Source organism: Dromaius novaehollandiae, chromosome 3, assembly GCF_036370855.1.
Source record: "Dromaius novaehollandiae isolate bDroNov1 chromosome 3, bDroNov1.hap1, whole genome shotgun sequence".
Taxonomy (NCBI): domain Eukaryota; kingdom Metazoa; phylum Chordata; class Aves; order Casuariiformes; family Dromaiidae; genus Dromaius; species Dromaius novaehollandiae.
This window is the reverse complement of record NC_088100.1, coordinates 95,499,618-95,523,049: the sequence shown is the minus strand read 5'-3', so window position 1 is coordinate 95,523,049 and position 23,432 is coordinate 95,499,618. Positions and strand designations below refer to the sequence as shown.

The 23,432-nt window shown below is 41.9% G+C and overlaps 1 protein-coding gene across 5 annotated transcripts in view; it reads right to left on the bottom strand.

The window, feature by feature from the left end:
• DAAM2 (dishevelled associated activator of morphogenesis 2) overlaps positions 1–23,432 on the bottom strand; it is a 210,268-nt gene that overhangs the window by 24,707 nt on the left and 162,129 nt on the right. For 4 of the 5 annotated variants that reach the window (XM_026121182.2, XM_064509538.1, XM_064509539.1 and 1 more), the window contains 7 exons: positions 20,609–20,716; positions 17,695–17,727; positions 14,043–14,149; positions 5,037–5,121; positions 3,338–3,444; positions 2,517–2,605; positions 1,534–1,702 (listed from right to left, as the gene is read on the bottom strand). In XM_026121182.2, the coding sequence (XP_025976967.2) occupies positions 1,534–1,702; positions 2,517–2,605; positions 3,338–3,444; positions 5,037–5,121; positions 14,043–14,149; positions 17,695–17,727; positions 20,609–20,716 (698 nt within the window). The remainder of the gene's footprint in view (positions 1–1,533; positions 1,703–2,516; positions 2,606–3,337; positions 3,445–5,036; positions 5,122–14,042; positions 14,150–17,694; positions 17,728–20,608; positions 20,717–23,432) is intronic. The other variant, XM_026121183.2, reaches the window with a different exon arrangement.

The following is a 23,432-nucleotide window of genomic DNA, read 5'->3' as shown; positions in this document are numbered from 1 at the left end:
GCTTCCTTCTGTTTGCATAGATGGTGTAACAGAAAAGAAAACTGCTTTTCACAGTATACTAATTTGTCCCCAAACATTTTAGAAAATAAACAATTGGTAGTAGTAAAGTGTCATTAACTCCTAAGGAAGAAGTGAGATGTTCTCAGAGGTGAGGTGGAATAAAATGAAGAGTTAATGAAAAAGAGGAAAAGGTTTTTGAAGACTGGAGAAACTGCAAAGAAAGATTCCTATATTAAGAGTGACACAGCTATAGTTAAAGACTCAAGCCCACTACTACAAAAGCAATGTCAGCTCATGTAGAAGTGGAAAGAAACGAGATCCAGGAGAGATGCAGGATCAGGCTTAAGAAGATTTTTAAAAGTAAATGGTTAATTTTGCATGTGGAGGAAACAGCCAGCCAGAACAGCTACTTCAGGTAGGTGTTACGTGGTTAACTGACATGCAAGACAGCAGATAGCCACTGCTTCATACAGACCAGACCCTGGGAGTTGAGACCTGGAGAGAGCACAGAGTCCACTGAGGATATTTAATATAGAAAGAGTCAAGCCAAGCAACATTAAGGGAAAAAACTGTTCAACAGTAGCTACACAAGGATTAGCTTCAGAATATGGAAAGGACATCATGGTAGTTAAAACAGAGCTCTGTTAGTGCAAACTCTATTAGGTAGAGATGAATTTCCTATAGCTTCTTATTGCCATTATTCATTCTGTTACAGCCTGAAGTCATTTCACCACAATTGTGGTCTCAGCAGGCCTCACAAGGCAAGGAAGGTGTGAGTTAGTAAGAACCAGCATAGGAGATCTTCAAGGAAAAATCTGTAGTGCTGCTGGAGCCCAAAGGTAGCATTCTCTCCCCAGGCACAGCTAGATCAATTTTCAGAACCAGCATGGAGATATGGGGCAAAACATGCAGTGCTGCACTGTGAATGCCTACAGTCCACGTCCATAAATAGTAAAGCACCACATCCCAACAACAGCTATTTTCCTTAACTGCCCTAGAAACAACCTAGCCCAGCCTCTCTGCGCTATGCCCTGGCCCTTGTGGTCCAATGTCAGTGTATGTAGAGCTAGTTTACAACCCTCCTCTCTGAGTAATATATGCCATTTTTTTACAGGCGACGTATAACTGTGGTCCGAGTTTTCTGTACTCTGCTTTTTGCAAAACCATGGCCATAAAACATTGGTATAAAGGGCAAATTCCATAGAAAGCCTCCTCTCCCCCCCAACCTCATTTCATTTATTTGTGAAATATTACATTATGTCATCTTTGTACAGTGTTGCAGAAACACAACCAACAACAGACATGCATTATCCAAAGAAATGGCAGAATTTGTGCGCTGTGTTAATAGCTGGTCTTAACTGCTCCAGGATCTTTTAGAGTGAAAAGCACTACTTAAATGCCAAGTGAGACATTATTTTAAATGGTCTCCAGAGTTAAAAAAATAAAAAATAAATAAAATAAAAAATCTCACTTTCATCACCATGATAAGAGATGCAGCGCAGTAACTTACTCATTTAGGGCCTTCAAACCTACCTGTCTATGCTGGATTTGGTGTCTGCAATTTTGTTCAGGCTGGAGACTTTGAAGCCATACGCACTTCCCCTCTGGCCCTTGTTCATATAATTGCCAAAGGCCAGAACCACCTCCAGGAGTTGCTTCAAACGCTTGCTGCGGATAAGTTCTTTGGATGCCAGAAGAATGGCTTGAAAAGATTAAAAATGGATAGGTTATTGTGCAGTGGTCTTTCTGAATGTACTTGGGCCCATGATTTGAAGTACCCTAAAATGCTGCTGCTGCTGACCAGCACATGCTCCAATTCAGACTGTCCAAGCACTGTCCTCCCACCAACCACATGCCCAGAACCAGACAGAAGGAAGGAAGGAAGGAAGCAAGGAAGGAAGGCAGGCAGGCAGGCAGGCAGGCAGGCAGGCAGGCACACTGCATTTAACATGTAGGATGTCCTCCTGAACTCAGGAGCTGGGCTGTTCTCCTAGATCTTCCACTCTAAAAACATAGCCAGTGGCAACAGGGGGAAGGCTTAAGCTAATCTGAAAATGCAGAGTAGAACACACTCACTTCCTTTCTGTGATAACCAAGGATGCTGCACAAAAACCATGCATCTTTCCTTGTAAGTGACACATTTACAGAATACCACTGTCCTCAGGCATCTGTCATATCTGCCCCAAGCGAAAGGAAGGTGCAAGGACTGTCAGTGAGAAGGGATGTCTGATATGCACAGAAAGACCATAAAAGTTTTTGGCAGCTCAGCACTGTCTGGTAGCACACTGTCACATCTGTCAGGTCACATTTACACTGTAACGACCATGACATTCATTTTATTAAGCCAACAGGTGTAAGAAGACTGTCAGACAGAATTTGTTTCCCAGCATATGACACGTCTTGGACTCACTGGCTCTGCAAACACAGCATGCTGTAACAGCACTTTCTTTGAAGATAAGGCTCTTTTGACATGCCTTGCCCCTTTATCCAACTCCTAGCACAGGCTTTAACCATACCTTCTACTTTTGGCTTTGCTTCTGCCAGTCTCTCTGGAAACTTCTTCTTAAAGAATAATGCTTGCAGCCGCTGCTGATAGTGGTCGATCCTAAACAAAAAGGAAAGGAAAGCCAACACTGAACTTGAACCATCTTTTGAAGCACGGGGCCAGCGCATTGCCTACACAATCTAACTTTTGGATGCTGCGTCCTGCAAGACGAATGCACGGCATTACAGAAACAGTTTCAACATCTAATGCTTCTTAATCAACATTGTTATGAAAATGGAGACCTCAAATACGCTTTGAACACAACTGAAGAGTGGCTGGAAGAATTCCTGTTACTCTCAAAATATGAGATTCATGGGAGATGCCGAGCTGAGGAAAATGCATCTCAATTTGTAGAACTAGGTATTAAGTCATGATCAATCAGGAGCTGAAACAAGGGTGGAACAAGGAAAAGAGGCAAGTGATGAAGAGGTGAGACAGCTGGATGGAAAAAGGGATCTATAGGAAATCCCAGGTCCCGGCTATTCCACACCTCATAGTTGGATCTGAAATCCTTTTCGTATGAACAAGGTTAAACAGAGGAGGCAGATGTCTGCTTGTGAACAAGGGACTGTCCCTAAATGACAGCAGGGAGAGTGCTTATCATCAAGAAAAAATTTGTGTAATGAGCTGAAACATTTGTAATATCGTGGGCTTCTGGCAAACAGAGGATATAACACTGGGCCACAATCTCTTACACATTTCCCCTTAGGGCCAGATGATCCATTTTCAGTAACAATTGCAGCCACTTCCAAGAAGCCCCCAGTGCATTTTCCCATAATGTTTCAAACAGACCTGCTCATTTCAAAGAGGAAACGATCCGCCCGGGCCATGCGCTCAATTTCGTGTTTATGCTCCTCCAACAGGTCAGTATCACTCTTTTCAGGAACAAACTTCAGCAGCTAGAACGGCAGACACAAACCAAATACCAACATGAGAGATTGAGGGAAAGGAAGAGAGAAAAAGACAGGGACAAACAAAGCGTGGTGGGGAGAGAGAGAGAGTGCACCCTCAAATTTCTATGCTACCATGGAGAAGCATTACTTTGATTCCGCCACATAACTGTAACTTCAAAGAAATGCAGCTGTGGCTACAAAAGTGACCTTGTTTAAACCTTTCCTTGCTGCTCTGTCTTTATTCTCCCTCAATGACCTCGTTAGATACATTTTTAATTCCAAGGGGGAATTTCCAATTTCTAAATTCTAAAGGCTAAATGCTACTCCAACTTAACCCAAGGGGAAGTACAGAAAGAATTTTGATTCCCACAGCATTACTTGGAGTTTAGACTGTTGCAAATAAGAGCAGGATGTGTTCCAGTCAGTGTAGAGTACCCATCATGCCTATCCTGGAGTACACACAAAGCCTCATCTATCTCTCTCTTGGGTCTGCCCTACTCTGCAGAAACAATTAACAATAACCAAGCCACTGGATGTGTGTCTGACACTGGCTGCTATTCATGTGCTGACCTTAAAAGCTCATACTTTGACAGATTTTTGACATATCTGGTGGTAGTTGTCCTTCAGTCTGGTTATAAATATTGCCATGCATAGAACCTCAGCCCACACCCACAAGAAGAAAACTGCCTGCAAGGCATACCAAACACTTTGTCTGCTTTTCACCAATGCTTTAGTATTTTATCCTACCCCCCAAAAATGTGATATTCGAAGGTATGGAATATCAGAAGCTTGCAGTGACTTCTAGAGCAGTTACGGGCATTCAGCTAATGTGACAAGCAGGCCATAAATTTCCAAAATGAAAAAGCTTTTTGTACAAGATTTATACTACGACAGCATACAAAAAAAAAGAGTCACATTTGTCAGGGAGTTCAGAAATATAACATTTTGCCCACTTCTGAGGAATTTTAGCATATGCATCTTTAGTTAAAGTACCACCTTTTATCCTCTATAAATGGAGGAAATTGGGCAATGGTGGTTTATTTGCTTCCCCCCCCCCCCCCCGAAGCTACACAGTGAACTAACTGCAGCAAACAATTCTCCAACTCCCATTCTAACCAATCTAGTCAGAATGGGAGTCCCAATCTAGTTCCTGCTCTAACCATAGCCATTGACCTACACTGTCTGGTTCATGACACTTCCCAATGGAAATCCTGGGTGGGGAGAGCAAGGGAGATTAAAAAAAAAATCAGCAGTATAAAGAAGAGGTGGGAAAGTTATGGGAAAGTCACAAAAAGAAAGAACATGAAAGAAAAACCCGCACCAGTTATAATCATGCATATTTTGCATCAGGAAAAGTACACTATTATGAAATCCAAAAGCCCAAGGGATCAAACTGAACCTGATACAAACAGAGTTATATGAGGGAGGTGTTTGACACACGGGAAAAATACTTTTCTCATGCTCTACTGAACAGTTCAACTGACATGACAGGGCCAAGTTCAGATCTGCAGACATACTAGCACAGTGAGTACAGATATCCACCTGCTTTTGGTGGAAAAAATTATTTATAAGGTATAGCTGACTGTAATCTTTCTCACCTGCTCAAGCATATCTTTGGCCAGGTCTTCTTGTTCATCCATCTTCAAGATTGCCTGTCTGATTTCTTCATTAGACAGCTTCAGCCTTTCAACAGTATCAATATTGGTCTATTAGTGCAAAGTTTAAGCGACTCTGACAATTCAGACAACAGAAGGCCTGAAAAGCTGTACTAAAAAAAGTCATGAAAGAGCCACAGGAAGCTCCGCTATGATGCTGCTATTCCAGAGTACTCAGCAAGATGATCTAATCAGTTCCAAGGCAGAGATTTTCTAGATCATAATTTTTATTTTCTTCAAATATTGGAACACACATCTAAAATTAGATGGTGATTAACAATGATCAGCTCCTCATAGATCAAAAGTGATAGCTCAACTTCCCTCATACCACATACCTTCCTCATGAAGTTCTTTTACTACTGCTAAACCCCCTCAAATCTATACGGCTTTTTAGTGACTGTGGGCCCAAGTTACACTTCTGCTTGTGAATATTACAGGATCTCCAAGGATAACATGTAATGGCACTGATCCTTCCATTTCAGATCTGAGAAAAGAGGTTTTTTGAGAAGACTAGCTGTGCTTGGTAAGTTCATTCTGCCAGCACTCACAGCTGAAAAAGGAACTGACAGTATGGACATATCCAAGTAGCAAATGGCTTGCTTCATATTACCTCTTAGCCCTGCCAGCCGCTGAAAACAAGTGCTTATTAATATTATCAGAGGTATTTATACAATCCTTCCTACCTACTCTTGCCTCTCTCTGTGCGTGTTCCACGGCAATATGCAATGAGTAGCGGTAATCAGTTACTACAAAATAGGAAACCAATGAAAAAAACCTTGAGGTCACCACTGGAAACCCAAGACAGACCAGAAGCAATCAAAATTTCTTACCATCAAGAGGCTATTTGACAGATTAACTGAAATGAACTTGCTGGTTCTCAGTGCAGGTGTCAGTGAATAAATACGTAAGCAACATATTCCACCCCCACCCTCCTCAACCCATGACACCCTCATTAATCATTCTAGCAGAGGAGGGGAGGACTGAATGAACCATAAGGAAAGGGCCATCCACAAGAAAAAATTTGGGGACTGAAGCAGGGAAGTATCAAAAGAAATATTTGCAGAGTGAAGTCTTCAGTCTCCATGGACTTTCTACAATCAATATAATTAATTAACAGCAGAAAGGGAAAATGCAAATACAAATGAGAGACAGGCTGATGCATGAGCCAGAAAGTTTTTGTCTTCAGTGCTAAGAAATTCCATGTTGAAATTTCACATTGCTATTGCCATTTGGATAGAATCATATTTTTGGAACTACGTAAAAGCAAAAGTAAGAGCTTTATTTTTACAGACAGGAAATATTACTAAATCTGAGAAACTTAAAACATTTTAATATTGCCCAATATAACCAACAGCTGGAAACTAAAATATGAATCAGCAGACATGCAAAAGCTTTTAAATATTACACCTTTTAACTAATTGCAGTCACTCTGTTGCTAGCTTGTTATCTTGTCTACTTTTGACAAGGAGGGCTAACTGATACCAGCTAAGATAAGGCTACTGAATTTCCAGAAAAGGCAGATAATCGAGCCACGTTTGGACAAGATGAAAAGATTAGAAGTTTTGCAATGAAAAGCTGGAAACTTTTTACTTTAGGTCATCAGTTTGACTCAAGCTCAATACAACAAAACCCAGTTCATGGGCTTCTGCATAGAGCTCTACAGCCTCAGTCAGAAAAAACTGAGAGTTTCTTCTGCCTTTAATAAGCATGAATTGTAAAGTCCATGGCTGTGTGACCTTGAACTGATCAAACCCTGTTACCACATGATGACTGAGAAGCATTTTGGTGGGTGTTGGCCTGGCTTCTAGCAGACATGCATACAGATGCCCAGACAACTTGGTGCCTGCAGTTTTGCAACTGTTAGGGCTTTTTTTTTTCCCCCCCTTTAGACTGCACCTTTACATTTTCCAGAATCCAGCCTCCACATAAGGGATATGTCCTATGACACAGGTGCTATAGTCTGTCAGAGGAGACACAATAAGTCAACCCATGAACACCAGAGTGTTTGTTTTGTTGTTGCTACTTTCATTGAAGATAAAAATATTAGGGTGAGTTTCATGTTTTTCCATACATACAACTCAAGCAACTATTACACTGACCACCCCTTCAGATAGTGTAAGTTACTGTGTGTGTGTCTGGGGATGCAGGGGGAGGCAGCAGTGAACAGGACCAAATAGACATGTTTGAGGTATGTCAACAGGACAGAAAGGGTAGCTCACATTATTGCTGTTCCTGTTATTCTGTCCAGGAGCCTGAGGACTTCAGACTGCCAAAGTCCTCTGTTTGGTGCAATTCATCAGCACTAAACACACTTGAAAACATCTTCTGTTCAAAAATAATTGAGAGTCCAGAGGACAGATAGTTACACAAACACTTTGATTTCTTGGATGAGTCTGTGCCCTGCCATCAACAGAAAAACATCTGGCCGGGATGGCTTAGCCCACAGAAGAGAGAAGCACAAAGCTTGCCAGCACCCTACAGAGAAGCAGTTTAACTTAGTCACTTACATGCCTGTAATGGGGTCATGGTGCCTGCACGTGTGCATCCTAGACTATTACCAATTCCATCATGAGTACAGAACTATTTACAGCAAATCAAGCTTATTCCTCTAAAGTGAGTTTGTTTCTCTATTGGGGCAGGATGTTTCATGAGTTGTAAGCATCAACAGTACAAAACAGGCATCTTCCCAGTTAAAAACTGGCTGAATGAATGGCCAAAGAGTTGTTAATCAAGTGATTCTTACTGTGTTTTCAAAACTCATGCCCAGCATGCAGTGGATCTTAAAGATGGCCAGTGGTAATGTGAAACAGATGTGCTGTTTTTAAACAGAAACAGGTGAACTGATTAAAGAAGAAACTAAAGCAGATGGGTAAAATCTTTCCATTTACAACTGAATAGAGGCATCTCCCAGAGCCTAAAGCTGGTATGAGACAGACAGCAAATTAAAGTGGAATTATGGCTCCAAAACTGATACTACAGAAATTTCATCTCAGTATCTACTAGAAAGACTGCATCGACTTTCTTACAAATTATGCAGATCTAGGCACTTTTTCTCCCACTGCCCAAGACAATCCAATTCAGGACAGCGCACAATTCAAGCTGTACTCTCTGCTTCACACTTCCCCAAATTACAGATCATGGCATCAGAACTCAGGAAGTAAATGTGACCAGAAGAAACACAGTGCCCTTTCCTCAGCTGCAGCACATTCATTCATAGCACAGATATTGACAGTGGGGTTTTTTTGCAGCAGCCTGACACTGGTCAGATGGGGGTAAAAAGGGACCTTTACTGAAAATACTCTCTCCTTCTCCCCTTACCCATACATCTGTTGGCAGTCTATGGAAGCCCAACTGCTTGAGTCATCTTCAAGCAATGTTGAAGCTCAACAACTACCAAATAACTTCTGATAGGGTACTTAGCCTGCCTCCCTCTATCCCCTCTGGCTTCATAAATAATCTCTATTGACTCTGCAGAGTAATTCATCACTAATCTCCCCAGGACACCTTGGCTGATTTAACACCAGCTTCATTTGCAGACCTCAAGTGCTTTATTGTTTTGTCCTTTTGGAGGAAGCCAGCAGCCTGACTCTGAAAATGCCTGGGAGACATGTTGCAGTTTTGCATCAACTTCCTTTACCGACATCCAGTGCTCACTCATTTTTCCTCCTTAAAGATAGCCATTGATTTAAGTCACAGCAACCTCCCCCCTTCATTCCCCCCCCCCCCCCCCCATTGGATCAACACAGAAAACTCATCATTCATTAACCATCTCCTTTCGTAACGGAAAAAGTGAGTCACTTCATGGACTTGTTTCCTGGATCTTGCTTAGCTTTTGAGAAAGAAGTGTGGTTGTATGCTACCAGAGAACCCTGAATTCAATCATAGCTACATTAATCTCTTACCAAAGGGATCAGATTCCCCTTCTTCCTTTTACCTTGGAGAAGGGAACTGATTATCATCTATCAAGACCACTTTCCTTTTCAAACTGAACTGAACCACTTCCAAAAGATGCTAGAGGTAGTAGCTGTGACAGTGAGAGACACTGACTGTTTGGAGAAAGAGCAGCAGGGAAATAGCCTTCTCCCTTCCCTTACACGTGTGCATGCCCACACACATATGCACACATGCACGCACACACACACTTCTCATCCACACACTTAGCTGCATCCCAAGGCCAGTTTCCATGGCTCATGCAAATCTTAGCTTTTATTGACTGCAGATTTCTCCATCTTCACAGGCCCCTAGCCAATTCACTCCCAAACTCAGTGACTGGACATAAACCTGCTCTAATTCCAGAGCTCTCCTAAAGTTCTGTACAATGACTGCCAAGCTGCAGACAGACATTAAATAACTACATTTTAGGAATACTCACTGTTGCTACCCCATAAAGGCAGGAAAAGGAGATCTCTCTTAACTCTCAGAAGTGTTCAGGAATGTCAAGCTGGTCTAACTGCAAATTCACCCGCAAGACAAAAATACCGCCACTCTCTTCATATCCTCTTATCTCAACTGCTTATCTTGTCAGTGGAAAAGAGAGACAATGCCCTAACCTTTTGATGAAAATAGCTGGAACGTTTTACCAGGTATGTCTTGCCCCATTATATCAACATGCTGGGCAAAACCTCATCACTTCATTATGAAAGTATTCTGCTAAATGCATAAAAAAACAGGCTTTTCTTTTCTTTTACTCCTTCAGAGAAAGCTTACAAGTGACCAAGCTACTCTGCATCCAAATGCTCACACTTTCCCATCAAGGAGGACCTGAGAATGGCCAACTTCCTAAGCCAAGCAGAGCAAAGAGAGACCAAATTTAGGAATCCCCAAATTACAGTTCCAAGACGATGAGGCAATGGTTTGTCCTTTATTGAATACAGGGCTCAGCCCCATCTACAAGTTGCTAGCTGTGATCTAAGACAGGACAGCACTGGCTAATACGTTCAATTTAAACTTGGGGTTTATCATACTCTGAATAGCAGTTAAAGACATTTATCATGGGCCTTAACTTAGAAGGCAGAAAAAAGAAAATCCCTCCAGGAAACCAGAAGGCAGTGCTTATTGCCTGGTGTTTCTCAAGACAGCACACTGAAGAACTGAACTGCTAATCCCAGTGAATTGTTTCTGTATCAAGATACAGTCTGTAGCCCCAGTGAGCGTACTGCTTGTAATCTACCTTCCAATAAAGGTGAGCACTGTATCACCATGTGACAGAAAGGCATGCAGGGGTTTGGGGGCAAGCAGAAGCGGCACAGAGAGATTGGTATTGGCTGAACAGCTTGTACCCTAAATGTCTGGATTGAAACAGTTCAGCAGTACTGAGGAGGCATAGTTCTGTGAGAAAATGTCCTTTAGCATCATAGTTGAAAATGCTGCACTACTCCCCTTCCCCTTATTGATAGATGCCTGAAGTCACAAACACTGATAAAGATGCCTGCTAAGCCTGATTCTCAGTATCTAACCACTGTCATATTCACATTTAAAACTCTTTTTGTGTAGTCAAATTCTGCCTTCTGCTAGTATTGTATTTATGGCATTTTGCCAGCACTCACTTTCCAGTTCTTGAGAGGGTTACTGCTGACCAGCTGAGCCACAGCAGTAACAAACACACCTCAGAACAACTCTGACATAATGATTTTGCCAGGATCTTTGCCAAATAACTTCCTCAAGAAAGTGCCACAAGTATATGTTCAGCCTTCTTCTGAATAACATGACCTCTCCAGAGCAATTCACAGAGCAAGACAACAAGACGTACATGTCTTGGGCATGAGACAGTGTAAAGATATGGTACAACAAAAATATCAGAGCAGCAAAAATACTACCCATTACTTAAGTAATGGACCAAGAGAGAAGCCATACTAGTGAGAGAGATCACAGAAATTTCCAGCTGAGAGGTGAAAGCAGGGAAGCACAGGGATCTGGAAAGGCTCTTCCAGACCACAGAAGTCTGACAGTAAATCTCCAGCCTGCTGGAAACTGAAGATGTCAGGAAAGTCATGAGGGATAGCAATTTTCCGATGTGACAAAAATAAGTGCATGTTGGAAACACCATTAAGAAAGCCAAACTTGAGACTGGTGGAAGCCTGGACTCACCACAGAGAGATGGTTCCACGTCCTAGTTGAATTATGGCCTGTTGGAAATACTGCGAGATAAACTGATCTCAAGCCCATTTGAACTTTTTACAGTTGGGCTATGGGACAGAGCTGGGTTCTGGATCCATCAGACTCCATAAAACAAGGACAATTACATCCTCCCACTGCAGGAAAACTAAGAGATGTGGCTATCAAGTAGCTGAAAGAGAGCTTTTATGAAAACAGAGATGAGAATAGGGAAGAAGTCTCATAAATCTGTTAACTGTCAGCAAAAATCAGCTAACAATTCAATTTTCGTCTCTTTTCAGTCCACCATTCTCCAGTCTCTCTATGAAAGAAAGCAAAAGACATCTATTTCTCACTCTAACTAGGTTTTGGCTTGTTGGACCATATGAAATACGAGCTCTGCCTGACCCCTTCTAACACAGTGTTAGTAAAACAAAAACATTCGAGTAGTGGAGGGAAAGAAAACCCAACCCATGTAGCTATTTTACTTTAAAGGACATGACAGTTTAGTGTAAACAAAGGGGGAATAAACTACAGGGATATAAGCACAGTAAGAGTCAATTGGAAACAGCTGTTGGCAGATATCATGGCAACCTGAAAGACTGGGCTGCAGCTCAGGATTGCACAAATTCTCTTTGTTTGTCACCATTTTTAAATCTCTTCTCACTGCATGTGTGTGCACACCCTCGTGCATACATGTGTAAGGTGCACTGTAGGAGCAGCAGGGGCATAGCAGCAGCCAGAGATCACTTGGCTGGGAGTCTCTCCCCCTCAGGAAAGGAAAACAAATGCAAAGAAGGAAGAAGCAGGGTTATGAAAGAAACTGCAAAGGGGTTATAAAATCCTTTCAATTATCATCTGCAGCCAATCCCCCCAATTGCTAGCTTTAAATGACAGATCTATAAAAACACAATGAGCAGAAAAAGGTATGAATTTAGAGGTGCCATTTTAGTTCCCAAAGATTTTTGCTCTTCTGGTTGCCTGTAGACAGAGCTTTGGGGAGGAGTAGCAATCCTAGGTGAAGCTGTAAGATGTTTCTGACATCCTGGACCTTAACACTGTCCATTCCAAATGTTAAATGATCTAAGCCAGTGATAAGCCCTGGTGACAGGCATTTCCCACAGCATAGCACAGTAAAGTTAACAGGGCACAACACAAACTTGTGGGCTCCTTAGGGACAGTGAGCTCAGTGTCCAAGACTATTCATCATTCATGATAGGCCTGCTAACAATAAGATCAGGATATTTCTCACTAGAGAACCTGACATGTCAAGAAGTCATGAAACAATTTTTCACCCCTGGTTTGAGTCCAGACTAGCAAGTTGAGGTGGGCTGGCTTGGTGGCACACCTGGAGTGAGCACATCCTGTATACCCTGGAGTGCAAGATTTATGCTTCAAGGCCACTTTGCTAAAGACAGCAGAAGGGAAGACAAACCACAGAGACTGTCCTCTCCCTCCCACCTTTTAGAGAGGACTCCTCTCAGGTAAGAGTAAGCCAGACTTGCAAGGCAGAAGTGAACAGTGGAAAGATATTGTACTGCTGCTGCCCACACTGCTCTTGTTTTGGGGATAGAAGGTGTTTAAAAATAAGCATGTAGTATCATACCAAGACATGGGCCACCTCCCTGGATTCTCCTCAGCTCAGCCACCCACACACATTACACTGTCACTCTAGGAAATGTTCCATGTGCTTATATGAGTTAATCTGAACGTCAGACACACTTTAGCAGGTCTGTCAAACAGCATGAAAATCCTGTTGCCCCTATACCTCCCCCTTCCATGTGCCCCAGCCTGCAGTCAGCTGCCAACACCAGCAAAGACATGCAATAGGCAACTACTGCAGAGACAGAAACGTAAACCTTCCTCTATAGCTGGTTTAGATGGGGCGCGGTGTCCTGCTGACATGCAGGCTATGCCACATAAGTAGCATAATGAGAGCCTCCATGGGTTTCACTAAGCAATGGAAAGAACTCATTGCAGTCCTGGTGGTCTGGCTGCAGCTTTACTTTTAACCATTAGTTTGCTAGGGCAGACAAGCAGTCACATCCATATGAACCTGCATTTTCTGCTGATCAGTGAAACAGCTTTCTTGCTCAGTACTGCCAGAGCTTTCCCAGTATCTCTCTCCAGCCCTGCTGTTGTCCTTCCTCTGGCAGGAAAGGCAACCTTCTCTGGCAGATCAGTGCCTGGGCAGATCTGCTGTACATACATCCAGCTCAGCCCTCATGTTGACAGAAAGGCATGAAAAGTAAGCTGAGGGCCCTGATGTCACAGCATTTGAAGACATAAGGGTGATTGCAGGAGCATGCAAAGGCATCTTCTGGCTTCCAAAACCTAACTTATAAATACAAGACATAATTCTTGGGTATCTCTTACATTTACCACCTTTCTCATTAATAGTCAAAAATGCCAAAGAGGAACTCCACTCTCAGTTCTGCTGTATCCCAGGGAGATGCTGAGAGGAACATTTAGAAAAACAGACAGAACAGAGCCAAATGACATACACAGAGCATGGGGGAACATATCACTTAGAAGGAAGCGGCAGCACTGCCAACTAGCTGCTTTCATTTGCCTAGGAGTACTGATATGATTTTGATCATGAGAGTTTTTAGATACTTCCTGATTTTTATGTCCATCTGTTCAAAGTACAATATGTGTGTGCGTGTGTGTGTACTGACTGAGCTAACACTTCACAGAGGTAGGTGATTTTATGACACTGCAAGAGAGGTGTATCTGAATCTCTGCACAAGTATTAGCCAGCAGATCTAGGTGAGAAAATGAACATGTCCATCTGTTTAAGTCTTGCCTCTACATTAACCACAGCAGACACTGTGAGCTAAGGCTTCGCACACTTACTTGGAAAGGAGAATGACACAATTCTGGGCCCTCCGGCCATCAATCACAGAGAGCTCTTTCACCTTTCGTGTGGAGAGGTAAAGGTCTTCTGTTGAACCCATCTCTTTCTGCATGTAATTCAAAAGCAGGGGGAAAACAATCAGTATCATGTTTTTCCTTATCTACTCACCCAACACTGATACACTGAGTGCAATGGACAAAAAGCCATCCTGACTTGATAGGAAAATCCACCCACATGGCAAGAAAAGGAAACAAGGAAGACAGAAAACACATAGGCAGATCCTGTATTACTAGACAAACAGAAGCCATTCAATACCACCTGTAAGATCATCTTGGTTTGCAAATACTGGACCTGATTCTGATCTGTTGGACTCACTTCACTAACAGTTATATGAGTGTAAAGCTGGCATGACAGGAAAACTATGCACATTATGGTAGAGCCCACTGATGTCACAGGACATCGCTTAGCAGGTACCTCCTACAGAGGTTACATGGCATTCTTGAAAGGTTGCAGCCCAGTCAGGAAAAATCCTTCCATCACCTCTTAAGGCTGTCACTGGAGCATGGACCAGTCCAATCCATATCAATGAAAGACATAAATAGTAGGGCAAGATGGCATTCATCTTACCACATGTAGCTTACTAAATGGTCAACATCTACATCTGAACTAGCCTCTCCTTTTAAAGGAAAATTATCACCATTGATCATGGAGAATTAAGTCTTTTTCAAAGGGGTCTGTAATTTCCCACTGCCAAACACATCACCTGGAAAAACTCTAGAAAGAAGAATTCAGCACAGCACATGGAGAGAAACTAACTGCAGATCTGCTCAGACCATCCAGGAGTCTCTGTCTTCTTGTCCTGCCTACACACCAGAGTCACAGGTCTTGCTGCACTTCCAGAGATTGGCTTTCTGTATTTACTTCAAGTGTTTTTTAACCTTTCCTTAAAGGGAAGCAGAGGTGATGACACAAGGTGATAATCCTGGATAACAGATCTCCAGTTTCCAGTTCCCTTTTCTCTGTTGGTAACAGGACAGTTTTTTCCCAGTTAGCTGCTGCTGGAACCACTTCAAAATGCCTTTCCATGATATCCATATCATCATATCTAGAGATTTTGGCAGAATCAGTATAATCTAGCTTTGAATGCATTCATCAAATTAACAGTGTGATTCTTTCCTGGGACCTAAGAGCAAGTGTAGTGGGTCAGACCAAAAGGTCCATCTACCCCAGTATCCAGTCTCTAAGAGCAGACAATGGGAATGGGGTAAGACCATAGCAAGCATACAGTGGTGCTTCCAGAATTCACTCCCAGGACCCAAGGTTCTGCAGCTCAGGGCTTAGGTACACCAGCTTCTGATTTAAGTTACTAATTGCTAATATGAAGTTTTTGAAGGGTTTACTACTTTCCCAATTCATCCACTTCAAGAGATTTTGACGCCCATGTATTTGACAGTTAAATGCAAATCAGAGAGATTCATGCTGTTACTTCTCATTTAATTTCCTGGTACATTCACCTACAATGAGCCTATGTTGTTCCTGGATATACAAAGGATTTATACAGCCATGCACAAATGTGCTGCAGTTAGCCACCATCAAAACCAAGTATCATTTATAAACAAGTACAGTGCACTAGCTGAAGACACACACACACACACACTACAGTAATGCTGGATGTACCCAAAATACATCTTTTTTCTGCCAGAAAAAGATTGGCAGAAAAAGATTGTAATGCTATTGGCTACATCAAATACTACTTTCAAGGTGGAGGGTCATGGCAGGAAAAATGAGGCATTTGGCAACTTTATGAGTTCTGAGATAGTAACTAACAAAAATGGAGAGCAGTGCATGCCCAGGACATTTTATCTGACATGTAGAGATGTCAAAGTTTTCCTGAGTTTCCTCAGTTTGTGGGGAGGAAGGAAGAGGAACAGGAAGATAGACAGCTATTGAGCAATGAGAGGCAAAAAGCTTTTGGTTGGTCTGTGCTTTGCTTCTGGGTTAGAAGCTTTACTGTACCTCACTAGCTAACGCTTGCAGACAAGCACACCTGGTATGCATTACCCAGTACCCATCTCAAGGAAAAAAACAAATTGTTTCAGGGGGTGGCTGTGCTCTGTGTGCATGTTCAGATGGTCTCCCCTAAAGCCATACAGCAGTCCCAGCCCTCAAACTTCCATACAGATGAATACCTGAACTATTCAGACACAGCCCACTCCTTGGTCATAACTGGGCCAGTCCAATCTAAAAATATATTCTCTTATACTGAGAAGAGGGATATTTACAGATACTTTGGGTTGTGTGTAAGCAAACGCAGATGAAGCCTCAGGTTTTACCAAAGCGAGATTGCAAGTTTAGTTGAAGGAAAACAGGTTGCATGTGGACTATCCGCATTTTTTTAGATATAGAAGAAAAGGAGTGAGGGGGCAGTAGTGATCAGTTTTTGTCAGCTAGGCCAAGCACACAAATTAAGAATAGTTGGAGCTGTTTTCAACCTAGCAGACAAAGTACCTAAGTCCTATCCCATAATTTTTATCAGCTTTTCATGTGGGACAACATTTTGTTTTGCTCTTCAAAGAGAAGATTTGAGATATTAGTTACAAATTCAAAAAATCAGAAAAAATTCTCTGTTGGAATGACTAAAGATGTGGAACATGTTCCTGATATTGCAGCTCTGTTTCAAATATAAATTGGTTTTGGTGAACTGCAGAACATATAATCTGGTACTGCTGTAGCATACCAGGTTCCAATGATCATCAATACTTTAGGGAACTATTTCTACTACACGGACTTGTTTCACAGTGTGCCCTGTCATGATGAAAACCAGTAAATGGCCCAGAGCCATGTATTAGCTTTCCCCAGTGGCAGAGGTTCTGACCAGACTTTCCAACCGCAGTTCCCCGAGCAGTCATGGGGAGGACTACTATCTTCCCAACTCGCCAGAGACACTTGTGTTGACACCTTCCGAGAGCCTTGCTCTTCCCAAAAGTGTCTCCCACAATGAATAAAGTGAGAGGCAGCCAGCTGGAAGACGTGTAGGCAGTCTGATGTCTCTACTTCATTTAAACACCACCTCAGTCTTTCACTGAACTTTCTAAGGGTTTTGGCAGTCCTAAAGGAAGTAGACTTCCCTCCAGTCTAACCCTCTACTTCTTAGGTGACACAAACCCTTCTTCCCAACCTTCTACAGGAAGAAAGCTTTTCTTTATCAGGAGGTCTGTGGCCAGTGACCATATCTGGAGACTTCAAACCTGTCCAAAGCAGAGGCACCACAGATGGGAACAGTGGGAATGAAGGCTGCCTTACAGCCCCATTTGTTCTCACCTAGAGAGACTATTATTTTAGTTAAGGAAGAGTTCACATTTGCATTCTGCTCTGTTCCTGGTCTTTTTGCTCAGGATCATCAAAAGGGGACTACAGAGACACCAGCAGAAACTAGAATGAGAGAAACAGCTAAGTGAAAGAATGGGAACTGCTCCTTCCTATCGCCGAGTTAATACAACCAAAGGAATCATTTTTTACCACCTTCCCCACTCAGAAAGCAGAGGTGCAGGGGCATATGAAAGACTGGCATGAGATGAGCCCATGGCACCATAATGGCATGGTAAGTGATTCATCTTGCGAGAAGATCAGGAGGCAGACAATGATACTCACCTGTTTGCAGGAGGAAGGGTTAGTTAGCAGGTCCTATGCAGGCAGCAGCCGCAAATAACAAAGGAAACATGCCAAAATCAGTCACAGAGAAAAAGATACCAAGTTCAACAAGGCAGCTGAATTTAGAAACACACTGTATTCTAAGAGAATAAATGCTTAGCAGGTAATACTGGACCAGATGGTTTAAAGGTATTTCAGCATTTCTTTACATATTTTAAGCCAGCAGGTGTTGGGAAATTAGAGTTCTGGATCTCTTTCTTTTGGAAATGAAAACAAAACAGTCTCCAAATCATACATCTCCTCCATCTTGAAACACTGACTAGGATGATGCTTAAATACCTTTACAAATCTAGTCCAGAGCCTTACTGAAAGAATTGCCAAGGTTAAAAATTGAGGGTCAGTTCTCCTCTCCTGATGCATAGGCACAGTTTACCATTAATACTAACAATTTGTTTCAATAGCACATTGTACTGTTGAATAACTTTTAGCCAAGTATCTCGAAAGCACTCAGTAACCACTAAACAAGCCTCACAGCACGACTGGGTGACAGACATCAGCTATTTCATAACATATTCCATACTATAGGAAAACATCAGATACACTGAATCAAGAGGTCAATATTATACAGTCAGGTTGCAGCAAAGTCAAAAGACAAGTGTAAGAACTTCTGGTCCTGCATTCTGTGCATTGGACAATTCTGCTTTCCCTCATAGCCATGGAAAAAAGATACACAGGGCTTGAGAGAGGAGAACAGACCCTTTTTCATTAAAAAAAAAAAAGAAGAAAGAAAAGAAGCTGTTAAATATAAATGAAACTAGAAAAAATATGAAGAACATGTTAATAGCAGCAAAGAAAGAAATCTCTTCATCTGCACTCTTTCTACATTTCAGATGCAAAAGAGCGGGGCTTTTCTTTGACATTTTTCTCCACAGACATTTGGATGAAGTTTAAAAGTCACAAACCCAGGGTAAACACATATGTGGCCAGAGTGGAGTATTTCCAAAAAATAAAAGAGAAGAAAAGACTAAGTGTGAATCAACTGGAAAAGTCCTCATAGGACTTTGATTCAAAAGCAATTTTGGTTGCCTGGCCTTTAAAAAAGTGAAAATTGATGAGGATTTGTTGATTGGAATCCAGTTTGCATTGCGTTGAGTATGAATGAAAAAGAAAATATCACTTAAAGTAATAACAATGGCACGTCTAAAGAAAAAAGGAGTGTAAAAGCGAAACGAAAGCTGGAATGGCATCAATACACCTAAGTATGAAAAAAAAAAAAAGAGTAGCTTACATAAGTGATAATCTAGTGTCTGGAGCCACTGTCAAAGTATTTTTAATAAGGATGTAAAAGGACTGTTCTGAGACCCACAGAGGTCACTCTGAGATGATGGCTCCATTCCAATGGGAAGGGGTTAGGGTCAGGTTAGTTTACAGTTGAATAGGCCAGACTGCTTTTCAGTGGTTGGTAATGCAGCCGTAAATATTATGTTTCTAACTGAGACCTGGCAGTTCAGGATAGCTTAGGTTTTGGATTTTGAGGCCAAAAGAAGGCTTTGGATGGTCATTTCTAGTGTGGAAGCCTGCAATGTTTGCACCCAAAATACTACGTGTTGACACAAAAACACTGCACTGGAATGGCACCTTGATGCTGCTAAGGCTGCTCTCGTCTGCAGATGACAGAGCCTAGCTACTTGCACAATAACTGAGAGCTCACCACTACATCTATGTTGGTGGCACAATGCCTAAATCCAATCTTGTACAGCAGTGAAGTTTCATGTGCCTTTCTTCCTCACTATGAACTAAGTTCTTGTTTCAGTGAATGAAATTCAACAGGAAGAGAAAGAGAGGGACGCACTGAAACAGCAACAGCTATTTGCAAGAGCAGAATGAGAAGTAAAATCCCATCATGCAGTGGGTAACATCACATTCTTCACAGTTCAAGTTGGGATGCTTATCTAGATAGCTCTGAGCTAGTAAATCAGAAGAGTTATTCATTATATTTATTAAATTAATCATTAGATGGAAAAAATGACAGAGAGAAAGAGAGAGAAAGAAGGGAGTGGATGGAAAAGTCCAAAGACAAGGGTTTCATTTATTAATTCTAAGGTACTGAATAAGTTAATCATAACAACAATGAAGTAATCATCATCATTATAAAGTTCAATCATAAAGGCTGTTTATGGCAATCATATCTAAAAGTCTTTTCCTAAAACATCAGAGCAATAATCTGATTCCACACAGCGGGAAAGATTGAATTTCTCCAAACATATTCCAAATGCAAAGGAAAGCTGAGGGAGTTCAGGGAGTGTAAGTACAGTCCCTCTCCTGCTAAATCTCATTCAGTGGAGACAGACAGATTGAAGGTGACTTGCTTTCCAAGAAAAAGAGGAGGAGAAAAAGACATTCTAATAAATGGCTGCTTTTAAAGTATGTTGTTTGTGTTATAATCTGTAATTCAGACAGTTTCTGTCACCTAGCCAGTTGGGTTAAGAGGCTGTTTAGGAAAAAAGAGACAAAGCAAAAGATAGCTGATTAAGTCACCTTGCTCAGTACTCAGACAACTACAGACTTCATCCTTAGTTGAATGGGTGAAATAGAAAAACAGTTATCAAGCATGAATACAAAGTTCAGGAGCTTTGGGAAGCCAGTAGCTGCTGAGGTCAAACTGAGCATCACCTGTTGGGGGCTGTTGTCTCTGATAGCTGCCCATTAGTATTAAGTATGTTGATAACAGAAGGTTACACTCTGCCCAGTAAGTCCTCCCCACCTCTTTCAGTCTTGTGATTTTTTGAACAGTGGCAGAGCAGCAAACAACGCAGCATGACTGCAGGTGGCAAGGACCCAGGTCACTGTAATGTGTACCATCCTCCTCCAGAAATTCAAGGAAAGCAAGGTATGGAAAAGAGGCCACCCCTACCTGATGTCTCTGATATGCTGAGAACATCTTTTCAAAATCTTCTAGATCCAACACCTTGAATGCCTTTAAATCATCAATCTCGTTCCAGATTGTGCCATGGATCCTTTCCTGAAAGAAAAGATCATATTTTAACGAGATACAGCACAGCAAAAACTTCTAGCTAAGCACATCCAAACCCATTTGGACAGATCACACTCTGCTATCTACTGGATACATTCCTATACATTGCTGCTGTCATTTTAGAAGGTACATTTTATTTCTAAGGTCAAAGGAGAAAAAATAGGGTCTTTTTTTAAAAACATACTGAGTATTTTGTATTTTTCATCACAGCAAGCCTCTGATGAAAGGTCACATTCCAAGATTAGCAGACCTCATCTCAATAACCATGATCCCACAGTATGTTTCCTTTCAAGAGTGGCCATCCGTCTAACACAATGGTTGTGGTCATGCTGAAAGAAGTGTTACCATCCTAAGGAAAAAGCTTAGGACGGGCACTGATGCATGACAAGCCCCAGACACGAGTATTACCACCTGCAAATTCTGCCAGGTCCTGGTGTAAACCCAAAGGGTATGTTGTTTCCATTCTGCCTGCCTATGAAAGCAGTTTAGGTTTTTTGGTTTTTTTTTTTTTTTTAAATTTCCAAGGCTCTGAGTCTTTGAAGTCTAGTTGTTTCCTATTATGTGATCTCCACTGTCCACATGAGCCTTTTTTCAACTCAGATACAAAATATACCCAGATCTCTGAAAGACCACCATCAACACTAACAGCAAAAATTCACAACCTTTGTGATACAGTATGTGAATGTTGGAAGAAACATCACACTTGGCAGATACAGACCTATCCTTCAACCTTGCTCTCCACCAACCCTGGACCAACTACATTCTCATAGCACATGAATTAGCTAATCAACAGTCATCCTCACCTAGGAGAAGGATTTGGGGTCTCCTGCTCTCTCTCAACACAGTTGACCTTGCCAGGAAAGAGGACACAATGACAGAATTACCTTCTTCCCACTGACTGTTAAGGTGCATGTGGTATGGGACAAGCTTTGGGCAATCTATCCATTCAGAAGAGGAAAAGTTGCTCTTCAGAGCTGACACCACTGTCTTCCAGTACATTTAGTTAATGAAGTACATTTAGTGTACTTTATTAACAGGAAAAATAATAAAGATGTTGACTAAAAGGAAAAGGAATGGACAGAAGGAATTGTAAAGAGACCTGAGCAAACCCTAGAGCAAGAGCCAGCAGAGCACAGATGCAGAGAAAGCCAGGAACAGCAAGCGATGGCAAAGAAACCCTCAAACTGGCTCCAGCTCTGAAGTACCTGACTTGCACCTATGAAGCAAAGTGTGTTAACACTTCATTATCGGAACTAATTAGGAACAGGCTCCACTTCCCATATACAGTCATCAAAGGAATGACAGAAATGTGCTAAGCCACAAGGCTCAAGGAGCAAGGAAAAACACCTGATGGGAGATTGAAAGGAGGGGGAAATAAAGGTGTGAAGTGTTCTGGAGGAAATTCCTGGCAGGGCAGACTCCGTGGAGGAAAACCAACAACCTCCCTCCAGGGGCAGCCTGTGAATGCCCAAGGACAGGGAGCCAGTGGACATGACTTCAGGAACAGTTGTTGGTGTCATTAGTGGGATAAACCCCTGAGTATGCCAAGAAGCTATATGCTGTGTTCGGAAAAAGGCTGAATGTGACTCAAATGACAGCTACTCCTACGAATCTTGCAGATCTACCTATCGGACTGTAAATCTCTCATGTCAGCAAAATTTCCCCATGAATATTAGGAACAGTGAGAATGTGCTACTGAACAGGCGCATCTCATTGGGTTGCAGAGGTGGCAGAATAGGCAATTCTGAGACTTGCAAAGGGAGCACAACAAATAGTTCTCCTCAGTATCTTCCCAGAAAAACAACCCAAAGCTGTTAAAGTGATTCTCATTTCAATTGGATTCACTTTAAGACTCCGGTTGAATCTGGTCCTGTATAAGCTGGTTTGTACACTACATGAAGCAAGAAGACAAATTCCAAACCAGCACTCACTGCAATAGTGCAAAGAGAACTTTGACCCAAGCTGCCCAATTTTAGTGCTGAAAAAACAAACCAGGTAATCCAGTCAAAGAAAAACCAAGGTAGGCACAGGTATGAGCAACTTCTGTTACACAGAACACTCGCAAAGAGGCCGTCCTTTCTATTCCTACCCTAAGCTCTGCCCTTGAAAACTTTCATGTTACTGCCAGACAATTTCCTACACTGAGCTCTTGCTACTCAGTTATGGATTAACTGGCTGATAGTTCCTTGTCATCAGCCAGAGAGACCAAGCATTTTAAGAGAAACAGACTTGCATAATGTGGTTGCTATGATAAATGATTCCCTCAGCACCATAAAAAATATTTATGGCCCCTAACTAACAATTTAAAAATAAAATAAATTCTTTACTTCTTTCCTTTTTTTCTTCCTCCTTAAAAAAAAAAAAAGAAGAAGAGGTAACTTCATCTGTAGCATACTTTTCACCCCCTATTTATTTATTTATACTACAAGTCTGCCAAGCTCTGTGGTTTCTCTGCTGTGCAAAGTCTCGGCCCCTTTTGAGAAACAAATCCCATGTACTACATTTCCCAGAGTCCTCTAGCAAAATGGTAGCATATACTGCTTGAGGAAACATCTCATTAGCCAGATTAAGTGTTTATCAGGCTTTTGCTCCATCGAGCCGAGTTTTTGGTATGTTGCATATAACATTTTGCTCACTGCAGCTGCTGAAATTATGTCATTCCACCTTTTGCTGGGAGGCCTACCAAGATTAAAGAATGGCAGTG